General features: G+C 33.9%; 1 protein-coding gene across 17 annotated transcripts in view; it reads left to right on the top strand.

Annotated features, from left to right (window-relative positions):
• ERC1 (ELKS/RAB6-interacting/CAST family member 1) overlaps window positions 1–21,091 on the top strand; it is a 755,438-nt gene that overhangs the window by 428,650 nt on the left and 305,697 nt on the right. For all 17 annotated transcript variants that reach the window (XR_013179465.1, XM_077169625.1, XM_077169623.1 and 14 more), the window contains one exon: window positions 15,330–15,490. Coding sequence is in view for 16 of the 17 variants with exons in the window: in XM_077169625.1 (XP_077025740.1) it covers window positions 15,330–15,490 (161 nt within the window). In the remaining variant the exon portion in view is untranslated. The remainder of the gene's footprint in view (window positions 1–15,329; window positions 15,491–21,091) is intronic.

Here is a 21,091-nt window from a genome sequence, read left to right as displayed (position 1 = left end):
CTGAAAGTGAAAACTCTTTGAATGAATGTCCAGCAGATTAGATATGGCCAGGATGAGAATTAGTGAACTTGAAGTTAGAATTATAGAAATTACATTAAATATAGCCCAGTATAGGAACAAAGAGGTACAAACATGTGAAAGAGGAATTAAAAGAATTATGGGATAATGAACATAAATCTAATTAGGATTCTAGAGGGAGAGGAGATATACTATTTATAGAAATAATAATTGAAACTTTTCTAGAACTGATTCATAGATTCAAGAAGCACAACAAATTCCAACATGATTGGAGGAAGGAGAGGAAAGGGAAAGAAGGAAGTCCTTCAAAGGAGGAAGTTAGTCTTGACAGCTTCTCAATTTTCAAGAATTCAGGCAAAATAGAAATCCATTCAGACAACCACAACAGAGGGTTCCCAAGAGTAAACCCCCATTAAAGGAAATTCTGAAGAATATTATTCAGGCAGAAGTAATCTGAGAGAAAAGATTTGAGCTATAAGAAATTATGAAGAGCAAAGAAAGTGATACACAAGTGGGTTAGTTAAAAACGTATTGACTCTTAGGATAACAATAAGAATAATCTGTTGTGGAGATACAAATAAAAAGAGCTGAATTACATTGACATCAATCAATAGGCTATAAATCATGAGAATATTTGCGAATAATTTCTTTTGAGTGTTTGTGTTGGTGAACAAAGGAAAAGACAAAAAAATTGTTTTCTAAGCAGTGCTTTTGCTACACCCTATGCATTTTCATATCTTGTGTTTGCATTTGTATCTAATGCATAATATTTTCTCATTAATCTTGTGATTTATTCTTTGAACCATTGGTTATTTGCAATGGTTAACATCTACGTATTTATGAATTTCCCAAATTTCTTTTTGTTATGATTTCATTATCTGAGAACATATTTTGCATGATTTTTGTCCTTTCAAATTTGTTTTGACTTACTTTTAATAGAGCATGTGGTCTTTTCTGTAGAATCTTCCATTTTCACTTGTTAAAAAGTATGCATTCTGCTATTGTTTGTTGAAGAGTTCTGCAGATGACAGGTCAGTTTAATTGATACTGTTGTTTAGGTCTTCTGTATATTTGATGATTTTCTCTCTATTCTATCAGTTATTGAGATAGGGTATTGAAATTTCCAACTATAATTGTTGAATTATCTGTTTCTCCCTTAAATTCTGTCAGTTTTTGCCTCACATAGTTCGGCTCTTTGTGTTTGGATTTGTATATTTATGATTGTTATATTTTCCTGGCCAATTGACCCCTTTAACATTATAAAATGTCCCTCTTTGTAATTATTTTTATGTAAGAGTCAATTTTATCTAATAGTAATAATATAGCCACTCTTGGTCTCTTATGATTGCTTTTAGCATGAGCTACTGTTTTCCTTTCAACATATTTGTGTCTTTGAATTTAAAATGGGTCTCTTGTAGACAGCTTTCAGTTGAATCTTGCTTTCTTTTTAAATCCATTCTGACAAGCTCTACCTCTCAACTAGGTATTTAATCCATTTGTATTTATTATAATTCTTGATAAGGTTCGATATAAAAGTGGCTTTTTTCCATATGTATAGTGTTTGCCTCATATCTTTTTCTTTTTCCTTAACAGTTTTTTTTCTTAGAGAGTGTGGATTTACAAGAATATCTTGCATAAAATATATAAAATAGAGAGTTCCCATAAACCACCCTATTTTTAATATCTTTCATTAGTAAGGTATTTTTCTTATAATTCATGAAAGACCATTTTTACAATAGTCATACTAACTTTAGTTTATTGTTTATGAAAGGATTCATTATGTGTATACTCCTAGGTTTTTTCTTTTACTTGTTATTCTAGTAAAATTTCGCTCTGTAACCACACTCACAAAAATGATTCAGTGCTGTTAATTACATGCATAATGTTGTCCTACCATCACTACTATCCGTTGCCAAAATTTTACAGTCAATTCCAGTAGAAATTCTATATAATTTAAGTATTAACTCCCATCCCTGGCCCTCACCCAGCCCCTGATAACCTGTATTCTAGATTCTGGCTCTGTGAATTTGTCTGTTAAAATTATTTCTTACTAGGGAGAATGTATAAAAGGAGTTTTATTTCATTCAGCATGGTGTATTGAAGGTTTATCCATGTTGTTGCTGTACCAGCACTTCACTTCTTTTTTATGGCTGAATAATATTCCTTGTATAGATATACCACATTTTGTTTATTCACTCATCATTTGATGGACACTGTTTGAGTCCCTGCATTTAATTATTTTGGATATATACCTAGTAGTGCGATTGCTGAGTCATATGGAAATTCTATGTTTAACTTTCTGAGGAAGTACCAAATTATCTTCCACAGTGGCTGTACCATTTTACATTGCCACCAGCAATGAATGAGTGTTCCTATTTGTTCACACCTTCTTCAACACATGTAATTTAAGTTTTCTCAGTAGTGCCCATTCGCCATTCTAATGGTTGTGAAATGGGATCTCATTGTGGTTTTGATTTGCATTTCCTTTTAAGCTAATGATGTTGAGCATCTTTTCATGTCATTTTTAGCCGTTTGCATATCTTAGGAAAATGCATATTCAAGTCTTTTACCTATTTTTAAATTGTGTTGTTTGTCTTTTTATTGTTGTGTCATGGGATTTCTTTATACATTTTAGATATTAAATGCTTATCAGAATATGTGGTTTCTTAATATTTTCTGCCTTTGATAAAGTCCTGTGATGCACAAAAATTTTTTGATTTGATGAGGTCTTGTTTATCTATTTTTTCTTTTGTTGCTTGTGCTATGGATATAAAGTGTAAGAAACCATTGCCTAACACAAGACCCTGAAGATGCTTCCCTACATTTTGTTCTAGGAGTTTTATTGTCCTGGCTCTTTGTTCTAGTTTGCTAGCTACTAGAATGCAGTATACCAGAAACGGAATGGCTTTTAAAAAGAGGAATTTAATGAGTTGCTAGTTTACAGTTCTAAGCCAAGAAAATGTCCCAGTTAGAACAGGGCTATAGAAATGTCCAATCAAAGGCATCCATCCAGGGAAAGATACCTTCGTTCAAGAAGGCCGATGAAGTTCAGGGTTTCTCTCTCAAGTGAGGAGGCAGATAGCGAACACAGTCAGGGCTTCTCTCTCAGCTGGAAAGGCACATGGTGAACACGGCATCATCTGCTAGCTTTCTCTCCTGGCTTCCGGTTTCATGAAGCTCCTCGGGAGGTGTTTTCCTTCTTCATCTCCAGAGGTCACTGGCTCATGGACTCTGCTTCCTGGTGCTGCAGCATTCTCTGCTCTCTCCAAATCTCCCATTCTCCAAAATGTTTCCTCTTTTATAGGACTCCAGAAACTTATCAAGACCCACCCAAATGGTCTTGATTTAACAACCACTCTTGATTAAATCACATCTCCAGGGAGCTGATCTGATTACAGTTTCAAACATGCAGTATTGAGTAGGAATTATTCTACCTCTACAAAATGGGATTTAGATTAAAGCATAGCTTTTCTAGGGGACATGCATCCTTTCAAACCAGCACACTCTTCTATTTAGGTTTTGATCCACTTTGAGTTAATTTTTGCCTATATATCATGAGATAGAGGTCCATATTAATTTTTTGGCATATGGATCTCCAGTTCTTCCAGCTCCATTTGTTAAAGTGACTATTTTTTCCCCATTGAGTGGACTTGGCAGCCTTGTCAAAAATCAATTGGCCATAGGCTTGAGGGTCTATTTCTGGACTCTCAATTTGATTCCATTGGTTGATTATATCTGTCCTTGTGCCAGTACTATGCTAATTTGACCATGATAGCTTTATAATAGGCTTTAAAGTCAGAAAGTGATATCTTCCAGCTTTATTCTCTTCAGGATGTTTTTGAGTATTCGGGCCTCCTTACCCTTCCAAATAAATTTGATAATTGGCATTTCCATTTCTATGAAGTAGGCTTTTGAAATTTTGATTGAAATTCATTGAATCTGCAAATCCATTTGGGTAGAATTGACATCTTAACGACATTTAGTCTTCCAATCCATGAACATGGAATGTCCTTCCATTTAATTAAGTCCTTGATTTCCTTTAGCAAAGTTGTGTTGTTTTCTGTGTATAAGTCCTTTACATCCTTGGTTGAATTTATTTCTAGATACAAATTCTCTTAGTTGCTCTTGTAAATGGAATTTTTCTTGATATCCCCGGTTCCGGCAGCTAGGAAACTAGAACAGTATTAATTCTTAGAATGTTGGGTAGAATTTCCCTATGAAGCCATTTGGTCCTGGCTTTTCTTTGTTGGGAGCTTTTGAATGACTGATTCAATCTCTATTCTAAAGTCTCTGTAAGTTGTTTGTGTGTTTCTGAGAATTTGTTTCACCTAAGTTGGCTAATTTGCTGACATACAGATGATGTCTTAGTATCCTCTTATGATCCTTTTTATTTCTGTGGAGTTGTTAGTAATGTCTCCCCTCTCATTTATTATTTTATTTTTTTTCTTAATTTATCTAAGTAAAGATTCATCACTTTTATTGATATTTTCACAGAACCAACTTTTGAGTGTGTTTTAACAATAAATGAAATCCTCAATTTCATTTATTTCTGCCCTAATTCTTGTTGTTTCTTTCCTTCTACTTACTGTGGGTTTAGTTTGCTGTTCCTTTTCTAGTTCCTCCAGGTGTGCAGCTAAGTCTTTGATTTTGGCTCTTTCTTTTTGCTTAATGTAAGTATTTCAGGCTCTAAATTTCCCCCTAAGTGCTTTCTGTGCTGCAGCCCATATTTTGATACATTGTGTTCTTGTTTTCATTCAAGACATTTACTGATTTGTCTTGCAATTTCTTTGATCTACTGATTGTTAAAATGTGTGTTATTTAACTTCCATTTGTGGATTTTCCAATTATCTGCCTTTTCTTGATTTTCAGCTTCATTTTATTATGGTCAGAGAAGATGCTGTATATTATGCCAATCTTTCCAAATTTATTCAGACTTGTTTTGTGACCCAACATGTGGTGTATCCTGGTCTATCTATGCATGCTCAAGAAGAATGCATATGCTGTTTTTTGTGGTTTTTCTGTATGTGTCTATTAGGTCTAGTTCCTTTATCATGTTATTCAACTTATCCGTTTCATTGTTAATCTTCTGTTTAGATGTTCTGTGGATTGATTAGATTGGTGTATTGAAGTCTCCAACTGTTATTGTTGAGGTGTCTATTTTTCCCTTCAGTCCTGCCAGTATTTGCCTCAGGTATTTTGGGCCTCCATGGTCAGGTGCATAAATATTTACAATTGTTACTTCTTCTTGGTGAATTGCCCTTTTTATTAAAATATAGTATCTTTTTTTGTCTCTTTTTACAGCTTTGACTTAAAGTCTATTTTGTCCAATATTAGTATAGCTATCCCAGTTATTTTTTGTTTACTCATTGCATGGATTATCTTATTCCATCCAACCACTTTCAACTTATTTGTGACTTTAGGCATAATGTTAGTGTCTTATAAACAACCTATAGTTGAATCATACTTTTTATTCGTTATGCCAATCTGTGTCTTTTGATTAAGGAGTTTAATGCATTGACATTCAGTGATATTATTTTAAAGGCGGTACTTATTTCAGCCATTTTGTCCTTTGGTTTTTATATGTCATATATTTTTTTAATATCTCTCTTCCTTTGTTGCAGCCTCCTTTTCTGCATAGTTGATCTTTTGTGATGTATTTGTCAGATCCCTTTCTCCTTTCTGTTTCTGCATATCTATTTTAATTCAAATTCTGTTTCTATATTTATAAAACAGAAATACTTGATTTGTGGGTACTCTAGGGTTTGTATAGATGACCTGTATCCTTACATGCTAATTTGAAAAGATACCAACTTAGCTTCAATAGCATACATGTTGTCTTCTTTCCTATCCCTCTGTTTCCCCTCTTCATGGTTTTTTTCCTGATTACCTCTTTATACATATATGTCTAGTATCAGAAAATATAACTACTACTTGTTCAGTTGTATTCTGTCTCATATGAACTGCAGTTATATAATGAGGATACAGTACTTTTGGGTTTTACATTTACCCTTTTAGTTAACCTTTACTGAAGATCCTCACTTCACACTTCTCTGAAGCACTCTCTCCTGTCTTTTCAATCTACAGAACTTCCTTTAGTAATTTTTGTAGAACAACTCATTTTTTGACAAACTTTCTGTTTGTATTTATCTTTGAATATTTTATACTCTCCCTCACTTTTTTTGAAGGTTCTTAATTCAAAGTATTAAACACTAACTTAGATACCATTTGATCAGCTGTTAAAACTGTGAATGTTCTCAAAATACCAAGTAGAAAGTTCTTACAAGTATCTGCATTGCTATAGTAATGACCAATGTTACTAAATATTTTCCTGATTTCAGGAAAATGTGAAGATACAAATGTTTTTACAATTAGCATATGAAAATCTTAACCACCTAAAATGGATATCTTAGTTAACTTATTCATAGGAATATATAAAAAAAAAAATCTCAGTAATCATCATAAAGCCAGTTTGTACAATATGTTTCATAAACCAACTTAAAATTAAAGCAAGGAAGTAAAGAAATCTATAGATACAGATATCAGAGTTTCTTAAATTCCAAATATTAAACACTATGTTAAATACTGATTTATTAACTATCAAAACTGTGCATTCTCAAAATATCAAGTGAAAAGTTATTACAAATATCAACTTTGCTATAGCAGTGAGCTATATTAGTAAATATTTTTAAATTTTTCATTTCAGGAATTTATTTTATCTAATATTACTATAACTTCCTATAGTTGGGTTTTTTTTTGTACCTTTTTTGTTGTAAACACAAACACACACACACACACACACACACACACACACAAAGGAAAGAAAGAAAGCAGTAATTTTCAAAGCACACTTCAACAAGCAGCTACAGAACAGTTCCCAGAGTTTGTCATGGGCTACCTTGCCTTCATCTCAGATTTTTTCTTCTTACCTGTTACCAAAATGTTAGTGGCTATATCAGTCATAACAGAATCATACAGTATCTGTCCTTTTATGTCTGACTTATTTCACTCAGCATTATGTACTCAAGGTTCATCCACATTGCCATGTTTCGGGACATCATTTTGTCTAAGTGCTGCATTTTGTTTATCCACTCATCTATTGTTGGGTACCTGGATTGTTTCCATCTCTTGGCAGTTGTAAATAGTGCTCCAATGAACATCGGTGTGCAAATGTCTATTTGTGTTACTGCTCTCAACTCTTCTGGGTATGTACCGAGTATTGGTATTGCTGAGTCATAGGGCAACTCAATATTTAGTTTTCTGAGGAATTGCCAAACTGACTTCCACAGCGGCTAAACCATTTTACATTTCCACTATCAGTGAATAAATGTTCCAATTTCTCTACATCCTCTCGAACATTTATAGTTTCCTGTTTGTTTAATAGCAGCAATTTTTATAGATAAGAGGTGATATCTCATTGTCATCTTAATTTGCATTTCCCTTTAACCAATGAGGATGTGGAGCTCTTCATGTGCTTTTTATCCATTTGCATTTGCTCTTCAGAAAAGTGCCTATTCATTTCCTCTACCCATTTTATAATTGGGTTATTTGTTCTTTTGTTGTTGAGCTGTATAATTTCTTTATGTATAAAGGATCAAGCCTTTGTCTGATATGTGGTTTCCAAATATTTTCTCCTATTGAGTTGGCTGCCTCTTCACCTTTTTAACAAAGTTCTTTGAGGCACAGAAGCTCTTGATCTTAAGGAGTACCCACTTGTCCATTTTTTCTTTCACAGCTTGTACTTTAGGCCCAAAGTTTAAGAAGCTACCTCCTATTAGTAGATCTTGAAGATATTTCCCTACAATTTTTTCTAGAAGTTTTATGGAACTGCTCTTATATTTAGGTCTTTGATCCACTTTTTAATTTTATGCTGTATGGTGGGTCACGTTTCATTATTTTTCCATGTGAGTATCCCATTATTGCAGCATTATTTGTTGAATTTTTTTTTTTTTTTAATATGGGTAGGCACCGGGAATCGAACCTGGGTCCTGTGGCATGGCAGGCAAGCATTCTTGCCTGCTGAGCCACCGTGGCCCACCCTATTTGTTGAATTTTTATTTGTTTGTTTTGTTTTTGGGGACGTGCATGGACCCAGGAATTGAGCCCGGTTCTCTCGCATGGTAGGCAAGAATTCTACCACTGAACTACCCTTGTACCCCTCTCTGATCCATTTTGAATTAACTTGTGTATAGAGTGTAAGGTAAGGGTCCTCTTTCATTCTTTTGGCTATTGAAATCCAGTTCTCCCATGCCCATTTATTGAAAAGACTATTCTGTCACAATTCAGTGTATCTGGGGGCCTTATCAAAGATCAAATGTGCATAAATTTGGTGGTCAATCTGTGTATTCTCAATTCTATTTCACTGGTTAGTCCTTCTGTCCTTGCGCCAGTACCATATTGTTTTGACCACTGTGGCTTTATAATAAGCTTTGAAGTCAGGAAGTGATAGACTTCCTAATTTGCTTTTCTTTTTTAGGATATCTTTAGATACTTGTGGTCTCTTTCCCTTCCATATAGATTTGATAACCGGTTTTTCCAAGTCTTCAAAGTAGATTGTTGGGATTTTTATTGATATTGCGTTGAATCTGTAGATCAGTTTGGGTAGAATTGACATCTTGATGATGTTCAATCTTCCTATCCATGAGCATGAAATATTTTCCCATCTATTTAGGTCATATTTAATTTCTTTTAGCAATTTTTTGTAATTTTCTGTGTATGAGTCCTTGACATCCCTGGTTAGACTTATTCCATGAAACCTAATTCTTCTGGGTGCTGTTCTGAATGGAATTTTTTCTTTAGTTGTCACTTCAGATAGGTCATTGCTTGTGTATAGAAACACTGATATTTGTACATTAGTCTCGTATCCTTCCACTTAGCTGAATTTGTTTATTAGCCCAAGTAATTTTGCTGTAGATTTCTCAGGGTTTTCTAAGTATAGGATCATGTCATCTACAAATAATGAAAGTTTTACTTCTTCCTTTCCTATTTGGATGCCTTTTTCTTTCTCCTGTCTAATTGCTCCAGCTAGTACTTCTAATACAATGTTGAATAACAGTGGTGACAATGGGGACGCATGTCTCATCCCTGATCTCAAGGGGAATGCTCTCAGTTTCTCATCAGGAAGTATGACGCTGGCTATGGGTTTTTCATATATGCCCTTTATGATATTAAGAAAGTTTACTTGGATTTCTAACTTTGAAGTGTTTTTTTTTTTTTAATCAGGAAAGGGTGCTGGATTTTGTCAAATGCTTTTTCAGCATCAATTGATATGATCATGTGATTTTTCCCTTTCAATTTGTTAATGTGCAGTATTACATTGATTGATTTTCTTACTCTGAATCACCCTTGCATTCCTGGTATGAATCCCACTTGATCATGATGTATAATTCTTTTAATGTGGTGTTGGATATGATTTGCTAGAATTTTGTTAAGAATTTTTCACATCTATGTTCATTAGGGCTATTGGTCTGTAGTTTTCTTTCCTTGTATCTTCTTGATCCAATTTTGGTATTAGAGTGATGTTAGCTTCATAAAATGAATTAGGTAACGTTCCCTTTTCTTCAGATTTTTGGAAGAGTTTGAGCAGAATTGGCATTATTATTTTGTTTAAATCTTCAATAAAATTTTCCTGTGAAGCCATTTGGTCCTGGGTTTGTTGTTGTTGTTGTTGTTTGATGACTAATTGAATCTCATTACTTGTAATTGGTTTGTTGAGATCTTCTATTTCTTCTTGAGTCAGTATAGGTAATTTATGTGCTTCTAGGAATTTGTCCATTTCATCTCAGTTGTCTAATTTGTTGGCATAGAGTTGTTCATAGTATTCTCTTATGATTTTTTAAATTTCTTCATGATCTGTGGTAACAGCCCACTTCTCATTTCTTATTTTGTTTGTTTGTACCCACTCTTGTTTCATCTTTGTTAGTCTAGCTAGAGGACCATCAATTTCATTAATTTTCTCAAAGAACCAACTTTTAGTTTTATTGAGTCTATCTATTGTTCTGTTGTTCTCCAGTTTGTTTATTTCTGCTTTAGTCTTTATTATTTCTCTTCTTTTATTTGCTTTGGGGTTAGTTTGCTGTTCTTTTTCTAAATTCTCCAGGTCAGCAGTTAAATCCTCAAGTTTAGCTCATTCTTGTTTTTTAATATAGGCATTTAGGGCAATAAATTTCCCTCTCAGCACTGCCTTTGCCACATCCCATAAATTTTGATATGTTGTATTCTCATTATCATTTGTCTGCAGATATTTACTGATTTCTCTAGCAGTTTCTTCCTTGACCCACTGATTATTTAAGAGTGTTTTGTTTAATCTCCATATATTTGTGAAAGCTCTGGTTCTTGGGTGATCATTAATTTCCAACATTATTCCATTGTGATCAGAGAAAGTACTTTGGATAATTTCAATCTTGGTTTTAATTTACATTTCCCAAAAGCTAGTGAGGATGAGCATCTTTTCATGTGCTTTTAAGTCATTTGTATTTCCTCTTTGGGAAAATGTCTATTTATGTTTTTTACCCATTTTATAATTGTGTTGTCTTTATTGTTGAGTTGTAAAATTTCTTTATATCTTCTGGATATCAAACCCTTATCAACCATGTGGTTTCCAAATATTTTCTCCCATTGAGTTTTCTTATTTTTTACCCTTTTTACAAAGTCCTTGAAGCAAGAAGTCATCAATCTTGAGAAGGTCCCATTTATTTTTTCTTTCTTTGCTTATGCTTTGGGTGTAAGGTCTAAGAAGCTACCTCCTTTCACTAGGTCTTGAAGATGTTCCTCTGTATTTTCTTATAGGAGTTTTATGGTACTGGCCCTTATGTTTAGGTCTTTGATCCACTTTGAGTTAATTTTTGTATAGGGTATGAGGTAGGGGTCCTCTTTCATTCCTTTGGATATGGATATCCAGTTCTCCCAGCACCATTTATTAAAGAGATTATTCTGTTCCAGTCTTTTGTTTAAATTTTAAGTAGGGATTTTTTTTTATGCTATTTTAAGTGGACTTTTTTAAAATTTCATTTTCAGAACATTCATTACTAGTGTACAAATATACAATTGATTTTTTATATTGACCTTGTATCCTGGTATGCTCATTTATTAGTTTTAATTGTTTTTTTATTGGATTCTTTAGGATTTTCCTTTATACAAGATCATATCATCTTCAACTGGAGATGGAGATGGTTTTACATCTTCCTTTCCAATGGTAATGCCTTTAATTCTCTATCTTGCCTAATTTCCCTGGCTTCATCTCTAAAAAGATTATATGTGTAAGTGGTGAGGGTGGGTACTCTTGTCTTTTTCTTGGTCCTGGTCTTAGAGGGAAAGCATTTTTTCTTTTATCATTAAGGATGGTGTTTTAGTTTGAAAGCTGCCAGAATGTAATATATCAGAAATGGAGTGGCTTTTGAAAAGGGGAATTTAACAAGTTGCAAGTTTACAGTTCTAAGGCCGTGAAAATGTCCAGATTAAGACACTACCAAGAGGTTACCTTCACTCAAGAAAGGCTGATGAGGTTTGGGATTTCTCTCTCAACTGGGAGGGCACATAGTGATGTCTGCTAACTTTCTCTCCCAGCTTCTTGTTTTATGAAGCTTTCCTGGGGGCGCTTTCCTTCTTCATCTCCAAAGGTCTCTGGCTGCATGGGCTATGTTGGTTCTGGTGGCTCTTTTTTCAAAATGGTTCCCTCTTAAAGGGCTCCAGTAAGCAGCCTCACCTTGAAGACACTTCTCCGTGGAAACAATGAAAAAGATACAACACAACAGTATTGTATAAGGATTCAAGGACATGACTTTTCTGGGGTACACAATAGATTCAAACTGGCACAAATGGTTAGCTGTGGATTTTTCATAGATGCCCTTTAATAGGTTGAGGAAGTTCTGTTGCTTTTTGTGTTTTTGTTTTCATGTGAGGATGTTAGATATTGTCAAATGCTTTTCCTATATCTTTTTAGATGATCATGTTTTTTATTCATTTTTTAAAAAATATAGCATATTATATCGGTTGATTTTCATATCTTAAACCAAATTTAAGTTTCTTTGGTAAATCTCATATTCAATTTTGTGAGGGTCAGTTTTCTAATACTTTCTAAGGGTTTTTTCATTAATATTTGTAAAAGGATGTTCCTTTGTAGTTTTTTTCTCCTCATGATATCTTTGTTTTTTGTTTTGTTATCAGTGTTTCTTTGTCCTTTTGAGATGTCCTCTAGTTCTCTTGCTTTCTGGAACAAGATGTGTGAAAGGAATCTTGTACATTTTTTGCTGCATTTTTCCAAGCTGCTGTTTTAGTTTAGTAGGAAACCATGTTATGTGTGCTGGATTGCTCATTACTGTTTGTCTATCACTGCTTTTAGCTCCTGTTTGGTGAGTATATAGGTGTGTGTTTTGCTCTTTGTTCTGGAATATATATGTTTGGTGGCCCTTCTTTAATGATCATGGAAAAATAAATAAGATTCTATTTATACAAAATTCATAACCTTTCATAAAGGTTATTTAAATTCATAAATTAAGTAGTATTTTATTTCAGAATATATCCTTCAGTGTAAAAAATAAAGAAAAGCAAGGGAATAAGAAACAAATTAAAGATGGGGATATCTCGTACTGGGAATAGTTAGATGCAGATAGATAATTGCATTTACACAGCTCCTAGATGGTGAGTATGCAGGTATATGTTTTTCTCTTAGTTCTGGAATATATTCATATGGTATGTTTCCTTTTTTCTTAATGGATTCAGTATTTCACATTGCCCATTTCTGAAACTTTAAGTGCTTACTCTGAAACATTTTTAAATAGTTTTTGCTCCATTTTATTATAAGTAGTCTTACACAATTTCTGATCTTTTGCCAAATAAAAAAGTACTACCTTCTAACTATGAAATACCTTCCAACTGCTGTTTGAAGTGCTGTGTCAATTGGATATCCATGTTAAAAAATGAATTTTGACCATTATACCATATATAAAAGTCATTTGTGTATATTATAAATCTAAATGTGAAACATAAACAGTAATACTGAACAACAGGTGAAAGAACAGTCTACCTTGAGGTAGGCAAAATTTTCTTTTTCATTATACAAAATATCTCTGAACGTAAAAGAAACAAAGAAAAAAATTAATTTTACTACACTAAATTTCTCTTTATCTAAATCACCTTAATAAATTGTGGCAATTTCACATATTAGAATTTCATACATTTATGAGAATTGCAGAACTATAATTAAACCCTATAACATGCATGAATTTCACAGACAAAAAAGTGAGCAAAAAAAACCTGAACTGAACATTATATGTTACATAATTCAACTTGTATAAAGTTTAAAAACAGTAGACAAAACTAATATAGAGTGTTAGAAGTCAGAGTAAATCACTAACTTTTATCTTTGAAATGGAATACAATGCTTCTGAGGTACTGGTAATAATCTGTTTATTCATCTTTGTGATGATTACATAGCTGTGTTTCCACTTTGTGAAATTTTTTCATGCTTTTTTACTTGCTAGCTTTATGTATTTATGTTGTACTTCGATAAAAAGTTTACCAAACATATAGGTGCACAAGCGTATGTATACAGTGGTCTTCCTTTTGTGTAGAAAAAGTAGAAATATGTTATTTATAAATGTTTTCTTATATATACATAAAATATTTCTCCAAATTATGTAAAGACACTGATTCTACTGTTTGCTCGGAGTTGTAGAAAGATAGGGATGGGAGGGAGTCTCTTTTTTAGAATAGAAATCTATTTCTAGTGAATTCATAAAACAGAGGAACATCCCACAGTTTGTGTAGTTGAGCCTTTTAAATGGTGCTATCCATTACTAATTTTGTGTTAATATAAGAACATATCTTGGTGTGCCATTTGAACCCAGTTTTAGATAGGATTTTACATGAATTTGAACAGTAAAATGGGATTATCCTTATTGGTAGTTTTCAAAAGGGTGGACAGTGACATACGTTCATATAAAGCTCTCAGGTATCTGAATACATATCTAAAGAGACCTGCATACTTGCATATATTTTCACGGCAGCTGAAAAGGTGAGGATGCTTTTAGCTGAGAACATTAACTTGATTGTTTTTGAAAAATTAACAAAGAAAGGAATTCAGGTGCCCCAAATGAGATATGTCTGTTTACTATCTGTGTTCGACAGTTGTTACCAATAAACATGAAGCCTTTGGTTTGGTATGAGGCATTAATATCCAGGGGGTTGTTAATAATTCATATTTGTAATACTGCAGATTTATCTCCAGACTGCTCTCAGTTTCACAACAGTAGTTTTAAGGAGGAATAAATAAAGGGCAGATGCCCAACCTCTACCTACCCCACCTCTACCTCTGAAATGATTTTTTGTCACCACTATTATTTATTGACAAGCAATAACCTAACATAAACTCTCATGATTGGTGCAGTTGGGTGGTCACTTAATTGGTTGAGTTAATCACATAATTTTTTCAGCATGTTTTTTGTTTATTACATATTTTTTTCTGCACATTTTTTTATCCTCAATTAAAATAAACATGCTTATTTAAATAATTCTGATTTAGGGACCACTCCAGAAGTAGAAATCTCTAGTAAAGTTCTTAGGCTTCTTTACTAGTTTGTTTCCTCTGTATTTTGGTGTTCTATCTTCTTTCTTTTGAGCTTTTTTTTTTTTAGGCCTGTTTCTATTAAGTCTTTTTTTCTCCAGGTGTTCTATAGCTGTGTATCTGGTCATATATTTTTCTTTCTTTTTTTTCTTTTTTAACTTCTTCCTTCCTTAAAAATTCTGCCTACCTGGATTTTAAGTCAGAAATTATCTGTTTGAAACTTAGCTGTTTCTTAAAATAAAATTCTTTTTTAATTGTATAAAAAAAGATAGTCTTGTTTTGTATGTGTCCTGATTCTGTTATTAGTCAAGTTTATGTCTTTTATTTTCTAAAATCGTTCTGTAAACATTTTTAATTATTATTTTGCTCCTTATATTTTTATTTCTATTATGTTACTATTTCCATTGGACATTTCTGGACCATTTCTGAAGAACTTCCTGGAAAGGCATTGTCTATGGCGGTGTGTGACTCCTTGAATTGATGACTTATATCCCTTACATGTATCAAAAAGAAAATGAAGTTCTGTCTTACCTAAGATGTAAAGAATTATAGTGGCGGGATCATCTGGATTTTATTTCATTACCCGCTGTATCTTCTTAATGCACATGTCTAATCCATGAACAGTACAGATTTTATGATATATTTTTGTGTATTTTCAATTGTGTGAACTCAGAACTTTGTCCATTCCCTGACTTCTTTGCCGTTAATTGATCAGGGTGTTCTCTTTTCCTCCTTTCCGTATGTATCATAGGTGGAGGAGTTGCTGATGGCCATGGAGAAGGTAAAGCAGGAACTCGAGTCCATGAAAGCAAAGCTGTCCTCCACCCAGCAATCACTGGCAGAAAAGGAAACTCATTTGACCAATCTACGGGCAGAGAGGAGGAAACATTTAGAGGAAGTTCTGGAGATGAAGTAAGTTTTTATAATATTATTCTTCAGACCTATGCTTAGTAAAAGTATTTTTCCTTGTTATTTTCATCTTTTGCCTTGTTTATTTCCCCAAGACACTTACCTAATTTTTAGGATAGCTTGTATTTCTTAATCCTCAGAACAAATTTGAAATAAATCTTGGTTAAATGGAATTACTTTTGCCTCTTCCTCAGTGGATTTTAATGTTCTCTGTTGTCTATGTATTTGTATCCAGTTGCCTCTCTGAAATTTCTAAAATCTTCTAAAAGTTCAGGTGATTTGGTGAGCTTACTGAGGGAAGAGGACTTTTTGTTTTCATTGTTTTTCGTTTTTAATCTCTTTAGATTCTCTCTCTCTCTTATTTTTTTAATTGTGGGAACATATATACGCCATAAATCTTCCCATTCCAACCTCTCCCAAGTGTGCTATTCATTGGGATTAATCACATTCACAATGTTGCTGTTCCCTAAGCATTCATTACTAGCACTTTTTCTTCACTCCAAACAGAATCCCTATACTCATTTTGCTTTCACTCCCTATTGTCCATGCCTCCAACCCCTGTAACCTGTACTCTACTTTTTGTCTCTATGAGTTTGCATATTCCTTAATATTTTCTTTTAGTTACCAAGGGCTTAAATTTAAATTTAAAATCCCAAATCTATAAGCATCTCATTTGCTTTGATGCCAATTTAACTTAAATAGTATGTGCACACTATGTTCCTACATCCTTGTCCCCCACCTTTATATAGTTCTTGTTACAGATTATGTATTTATACAATATGATTCCCAATCACTGATTTATCATTACATTTTGAACATTTGCCTTTTAAATCCCGTAGGAATTAAAAAGTGGAATTATAAAGCAAAAATGCAATAATATTGGTATTTATATTTATCCATGTCATTTTTACCACAGACTTTTATTTCTTCATATGTTTTCACTCAGTTGTCTGGTAGGACTATTGACTTTGAATCATATAATGCCTAGGCAATTTTTTTTTTTGCATGGGCAGGCACTAGGAATTGAACCCAGGTTTCGGCATGGCAGGTGAGTCCTCTGTCTATTAAGTACTGTGGCCTGCCCAAGGCAATTTTTAAAAACATTTTCATTGTAAAAATTTCTGAAGATACACAAAAATAGACCATAACGAACCCTCATACACCTATTTCCCAGACTGAACAATTAACATGTTGCTACAAGTTTTCGTAAAATTGTCTATTTTAGCAAAATTTTGCTGTAAGTTATTTTCCTGCTTAACTCACATCTTGTGACTCCCTGGGATTATAATCTATTGTGCAGCCTGCGTGCATCTGCTCATACTTAGTAGATGCTTCTTTTTCTTCTGTGTGACTTGTTGAGAAATTTTGGTTTCTTCCTCTTTGGAACAAGTATGTCTGCTTTGGAGATCACACATTACTATCTCTTTTTCCTTTCCCAGTGTGCACCCTTAAATAAAGGCACTATACCCATTTTACCGAAGCCAAGTCTTAACATTAACATCATAACTTCAGCAGTTTTCTGAATTTTTGTTATATTCTGCTCAGAAAAGATATCCCTTCTCCTTCATAATACTAGCTTCTTTTCTCTATCATAAATTTCAACCACTATTCTTTTTTTTAATTTTTCTTAAACATAACATACAGACACGAATATTCTTGCCATATGATCATTCCATTCCTGGTATATAATCAATCACTCACAGTATCATCACATATTCATCATCATGATCATTTCTTAGAACATTTGCATCAGTTCAGAAAAAGAAAACAAAAAAGAAAAAAACTCATATGTACCATTCCCTATACCCCTCCCTCTCATTGACTGGTAGTATTTCTATATACCCAATATGTTTTAGCCTTTGTTTCCCCTATTTTTTTTCTATACCTCTTACCACTCCCTTTCATTGATCACTAAATTTATTTTAACATTTTTCCCCCATTATTTATTTATTTTTAATTCATAAGTTTTACACCTATCCATACCATAGATGAAAGGAGCATCAGACACAAGGTTTTCACAATCACACAGTCACATTGAGAAGGCTATATCATTATACAATCATTTTCAAGAAACATGGCTATTGGAACACAGGTCTATATTTTCAGACTGTTCCCTCCAGCTTCTCCAATATACCTTAACTAAAAAGGTAATACCTATATAATGCATAAGAATAACCTCCAGGATAACCTCTCAGCCATTGACATTTTATTTTGTCTCATTTCTCTCTTCCCCCTTATTGTTGAGAACATTTACTCAATCCCTTGATGCTGAGTCCCAACTCATTCTAGGATTTCTGTCCCATGTTGCCAGGAAGGTCCACGCCCCTGGGAGTCATGTCCCATGTAGAGAGTGGGAGGGCAGTGAGTTTGCTTGTCATGTTGACTGAGAGAGAGAGAGGCCACATCTGAGCAACAAAAGAAGTTCTCTGGGTGTGACTCTTAGGCCTAATTTTAAGTAGGCTTAGCCTATCCTTTGCAGAGATAAATTTCATATGAACAAACCCCAAGATTGAGGGCTCAGCCTATTGCTTTGGTTGTCCCCACTGCTTGTGAGAATATCAGGAATTCTCCACATGGGGAAGTTGAATTTTCCCCTTTCTCATCATGCCCCCTAGGGGACCTTGCAAATACTTTTTTGTTCACTGTTCAAATCACTCTGGGATTTATCAGAGCATCATTCTGGATAAACCTACAAAATCTCATGCCCTACTCAAGGTTCCATGTACTTATGGTGTTCAGTTAAACTGTCCACATAAGTTACATTAGGAAATGAACTAGTCAAAATATAAATTTTGTACCAAATAAACGTTTTTTGCTTTATTCTTCATATAAGTTAAAGTTTTAAAATATGAATTACCATCTGTGCTGGTTTGAAAGGATGTATGTTCCCTAGAAAAGCCATGTTTTAATCAAAATCCCATTTCATAAAGACAGAATAATCCCTATTCAATACTGTATGTTTGAAGCTGTTATTAGGTCATTTCCCTGGATATGTGATTTAATCAAGAGTGGTTGTTAAGCTGGGTTAAGTGGAGGCGTGTCCCCACCTATTCGGGTAGGTCTTGATTAGTTTACTGGAACCCTGTAAAAGATGAAACATTTTGGAGAAGAGAGATTCAGGGAGAGCAAGCAGAATGACATAGCCATGAGAAGCAGAGTCCATCAGGCAGCAGCCTTTGGAAATGAAGAAGTACAACGCCTCCTGGGGAGCTTCATGAAGGGAAGCGAGAAGAGAAAGCTAGCAGATGATGCCATGTTCGCCACATGCCTTTCCAGATGAGAGAGAAACCCTGACCCTGTTCACCATGTGCCTTCTCACTTGAGAGAGAGAGAACCTGAACTTCATTGGCCTTCTTGAACCAAGGTATCTTTCCCTGGATGCCTTAGATTGGGCATTTCTAAAGACTTACTTTAATGGGGACAATTTCTCAGCCTTAGAACTGTAAACTAGCAACTTATTTAATTTCCCTATTTAAAATCCATTTGGTTTCTGGTATATTGCACTCTGGTAGCTAGCAAACTTGAACACCACTATTTTCAATACCCTTCAATGTTGACATTCCTTTGTTCTTCCTCAAGCAAAAACATTTTTTCATTTGTAATTTAGTCACTATCTTTGTACACTCTAGGCATTCCTAGATTATACTATCTCAGTCTTTATCATCTGTCTTTCCTTCTGATTTCATTTGTGCCTCCAATAGTCCTCTTTCTATCATTCTCACATTCAGCTTCATTCAGTGCACTAACATAATTATATTACAGTTAGTATTGTGCTATCCATTTCTGAATTTTTGCAGTCAGTTCTGTTCACAATTTGTATCCCTTCAGCTCTAATTACCCAATATCTACCATATTTCTATCTTCCTGATAGTCTCTGTTCTTAGCTGAAAATTTTTTTTGTTTGCATTTCCCTAATAGCCAGGAAAGTTGAGCATCTTTTCATGTGCCTTTTGGCCATTTGTATTCCTCTTCTGAGAAGTGTCTGTTCATAACTTTTGCCCATTTGTAATTGGTTGTTTGTATTTTTGTTGTTGAGTTGAACAGTCTCTTTATATATTTTGGTTACTAGACCCTTATCTGTTATATCATTTTCAAATATTATCTCCCATTGTGTAGGCTGTCTTTTTACTTTCTTGATAAAGTTCTTTGATGTACAGAAGTGTTTAATTTTAAGGAGTTCCCCTTTATTTCTTTCTTTCTTTTATGCTTGTGTTTTGGGTGTAAGATCTAGGAAACCACCTCCTATTATAAGATTTATAAGATATTTCCCTATGTTTTCTTCTAAAAGTTTTATGGTCTTAGATCTGATGTTTAGGTGTTTGATCCATTTTGAGTTAATTTTTGTATAGGGTGTGAAATATGGATCCTTTTTCATTTTTCATTCTTTTGTATATGGATATCCAGTTCTCTTGGCACCATTTATTGAAGAGACTGTTCTGTCCCAGGTGAGATGGCTTGACTGCCTTATCAAAGATCAGTTGTTGGGCCATGGTGGTTCAGCAGGTAAGAATGCTTGCCTGCCATGCCTGAGGACCCGGGTTTGATTCCCGGTGCCTGCCCATGTAAAAAAAAAAGATCAGTTGTCCATAGATGAGAGGGTCTATATCTGAACACTCCATTCGATTCCATTGGTCTTTATCTCTGTCTTTATGCCAGTACCATGCTGTTTTGACCTCTGTAGCCTCATAATATGCCTTAAAGGTAGTGTGAGACCTCCAACTTCATTTTTCTTTCTCAGAATATTATTAGCTATTCAGGGCACCCTGCCCTTCCAGATAAATTTGGTTATTGGTTTTTCTATTTCTGAAAAGTAAGCTTTTTGGATTTTAATTGATATTGCATTGAATCTATAAATCAATTTAGGTAGAATGGACATCTTAACTATGTTTAGTCTTCCAATCCATGAATACGAATTCCAAATAAATGGAATAAATGCCCTTCCATTTATTTAAGTCTTCTGCAATTTCTTTTAGCAATTTCTTGTAGTTTTCTTTGTATAAGTCTTTTGTCTCTTTAGTTAAATTTATTCCTAAATATTTTATTCTTTTGGTTGCAATTGTAAATGGAATTCTTTTCTTGCTTTCCCCCTCAGATTGTTCATTACTAGTGTATAGAAACACTACAAAGCTTTGATTGTTCTAACCTGCCACTTTGCTGTACTCATTTATTAGCTCTAGTAGGTTTGTTGTGGATTTTTCAGGGTTTTCAACATATAGTATCATATCATCTGCAAACAGTGAAAGTTTTACCTCTTCCTTTCCAATTTTGATGCCTTGTATTTCTTTTTCTTGTCTAATTGCTCTGGCTGGAACTTCCAACACAGTGTTGAGTAGCAGTGGTAATAGTGGACATCCTTGTCTTGTTCCTGATCTTAGGGGGAAAGTTTTCAGTTTTTGCCCATTGAGGATGATATTAGTTGTGGGTTTTTCATATATTCCCTTTATCATTTTGAGGAAGTTCCCTTCTATTCCTGTCCTTTGAAGTGTTTTCAACAGGAAAGGAGGTTGAATTTTGTCAAATGCCTTTTCTACATCAGTCGAGGTGATCATGTGGTTTTTCTACTTTGATTTGTTGATATATGGTGTATTATATTAATTGATATTT

The sequence above is a fragment of the Tamandua tetradactyla genome, chromosome 7, assembly GCF_023851605.1.
Source record: "Tamandua tetradactyla isolate mTamTet1 chromosome 7, mTamTet1.pri, whole genome shotgun sequence".
NCBI classification, from domain to species: domain Eukaryota; kingdom Metazoa; phylum Chordata; class Mammalia; order Pilosa; family Myrmecophagidae; genus Tamandua; species Tamandua tetradactyla.
Note: the sequence above shows the minus strand (reverse complement) of the source record. Positions and strands in the feature narration are given on the sequence as shown.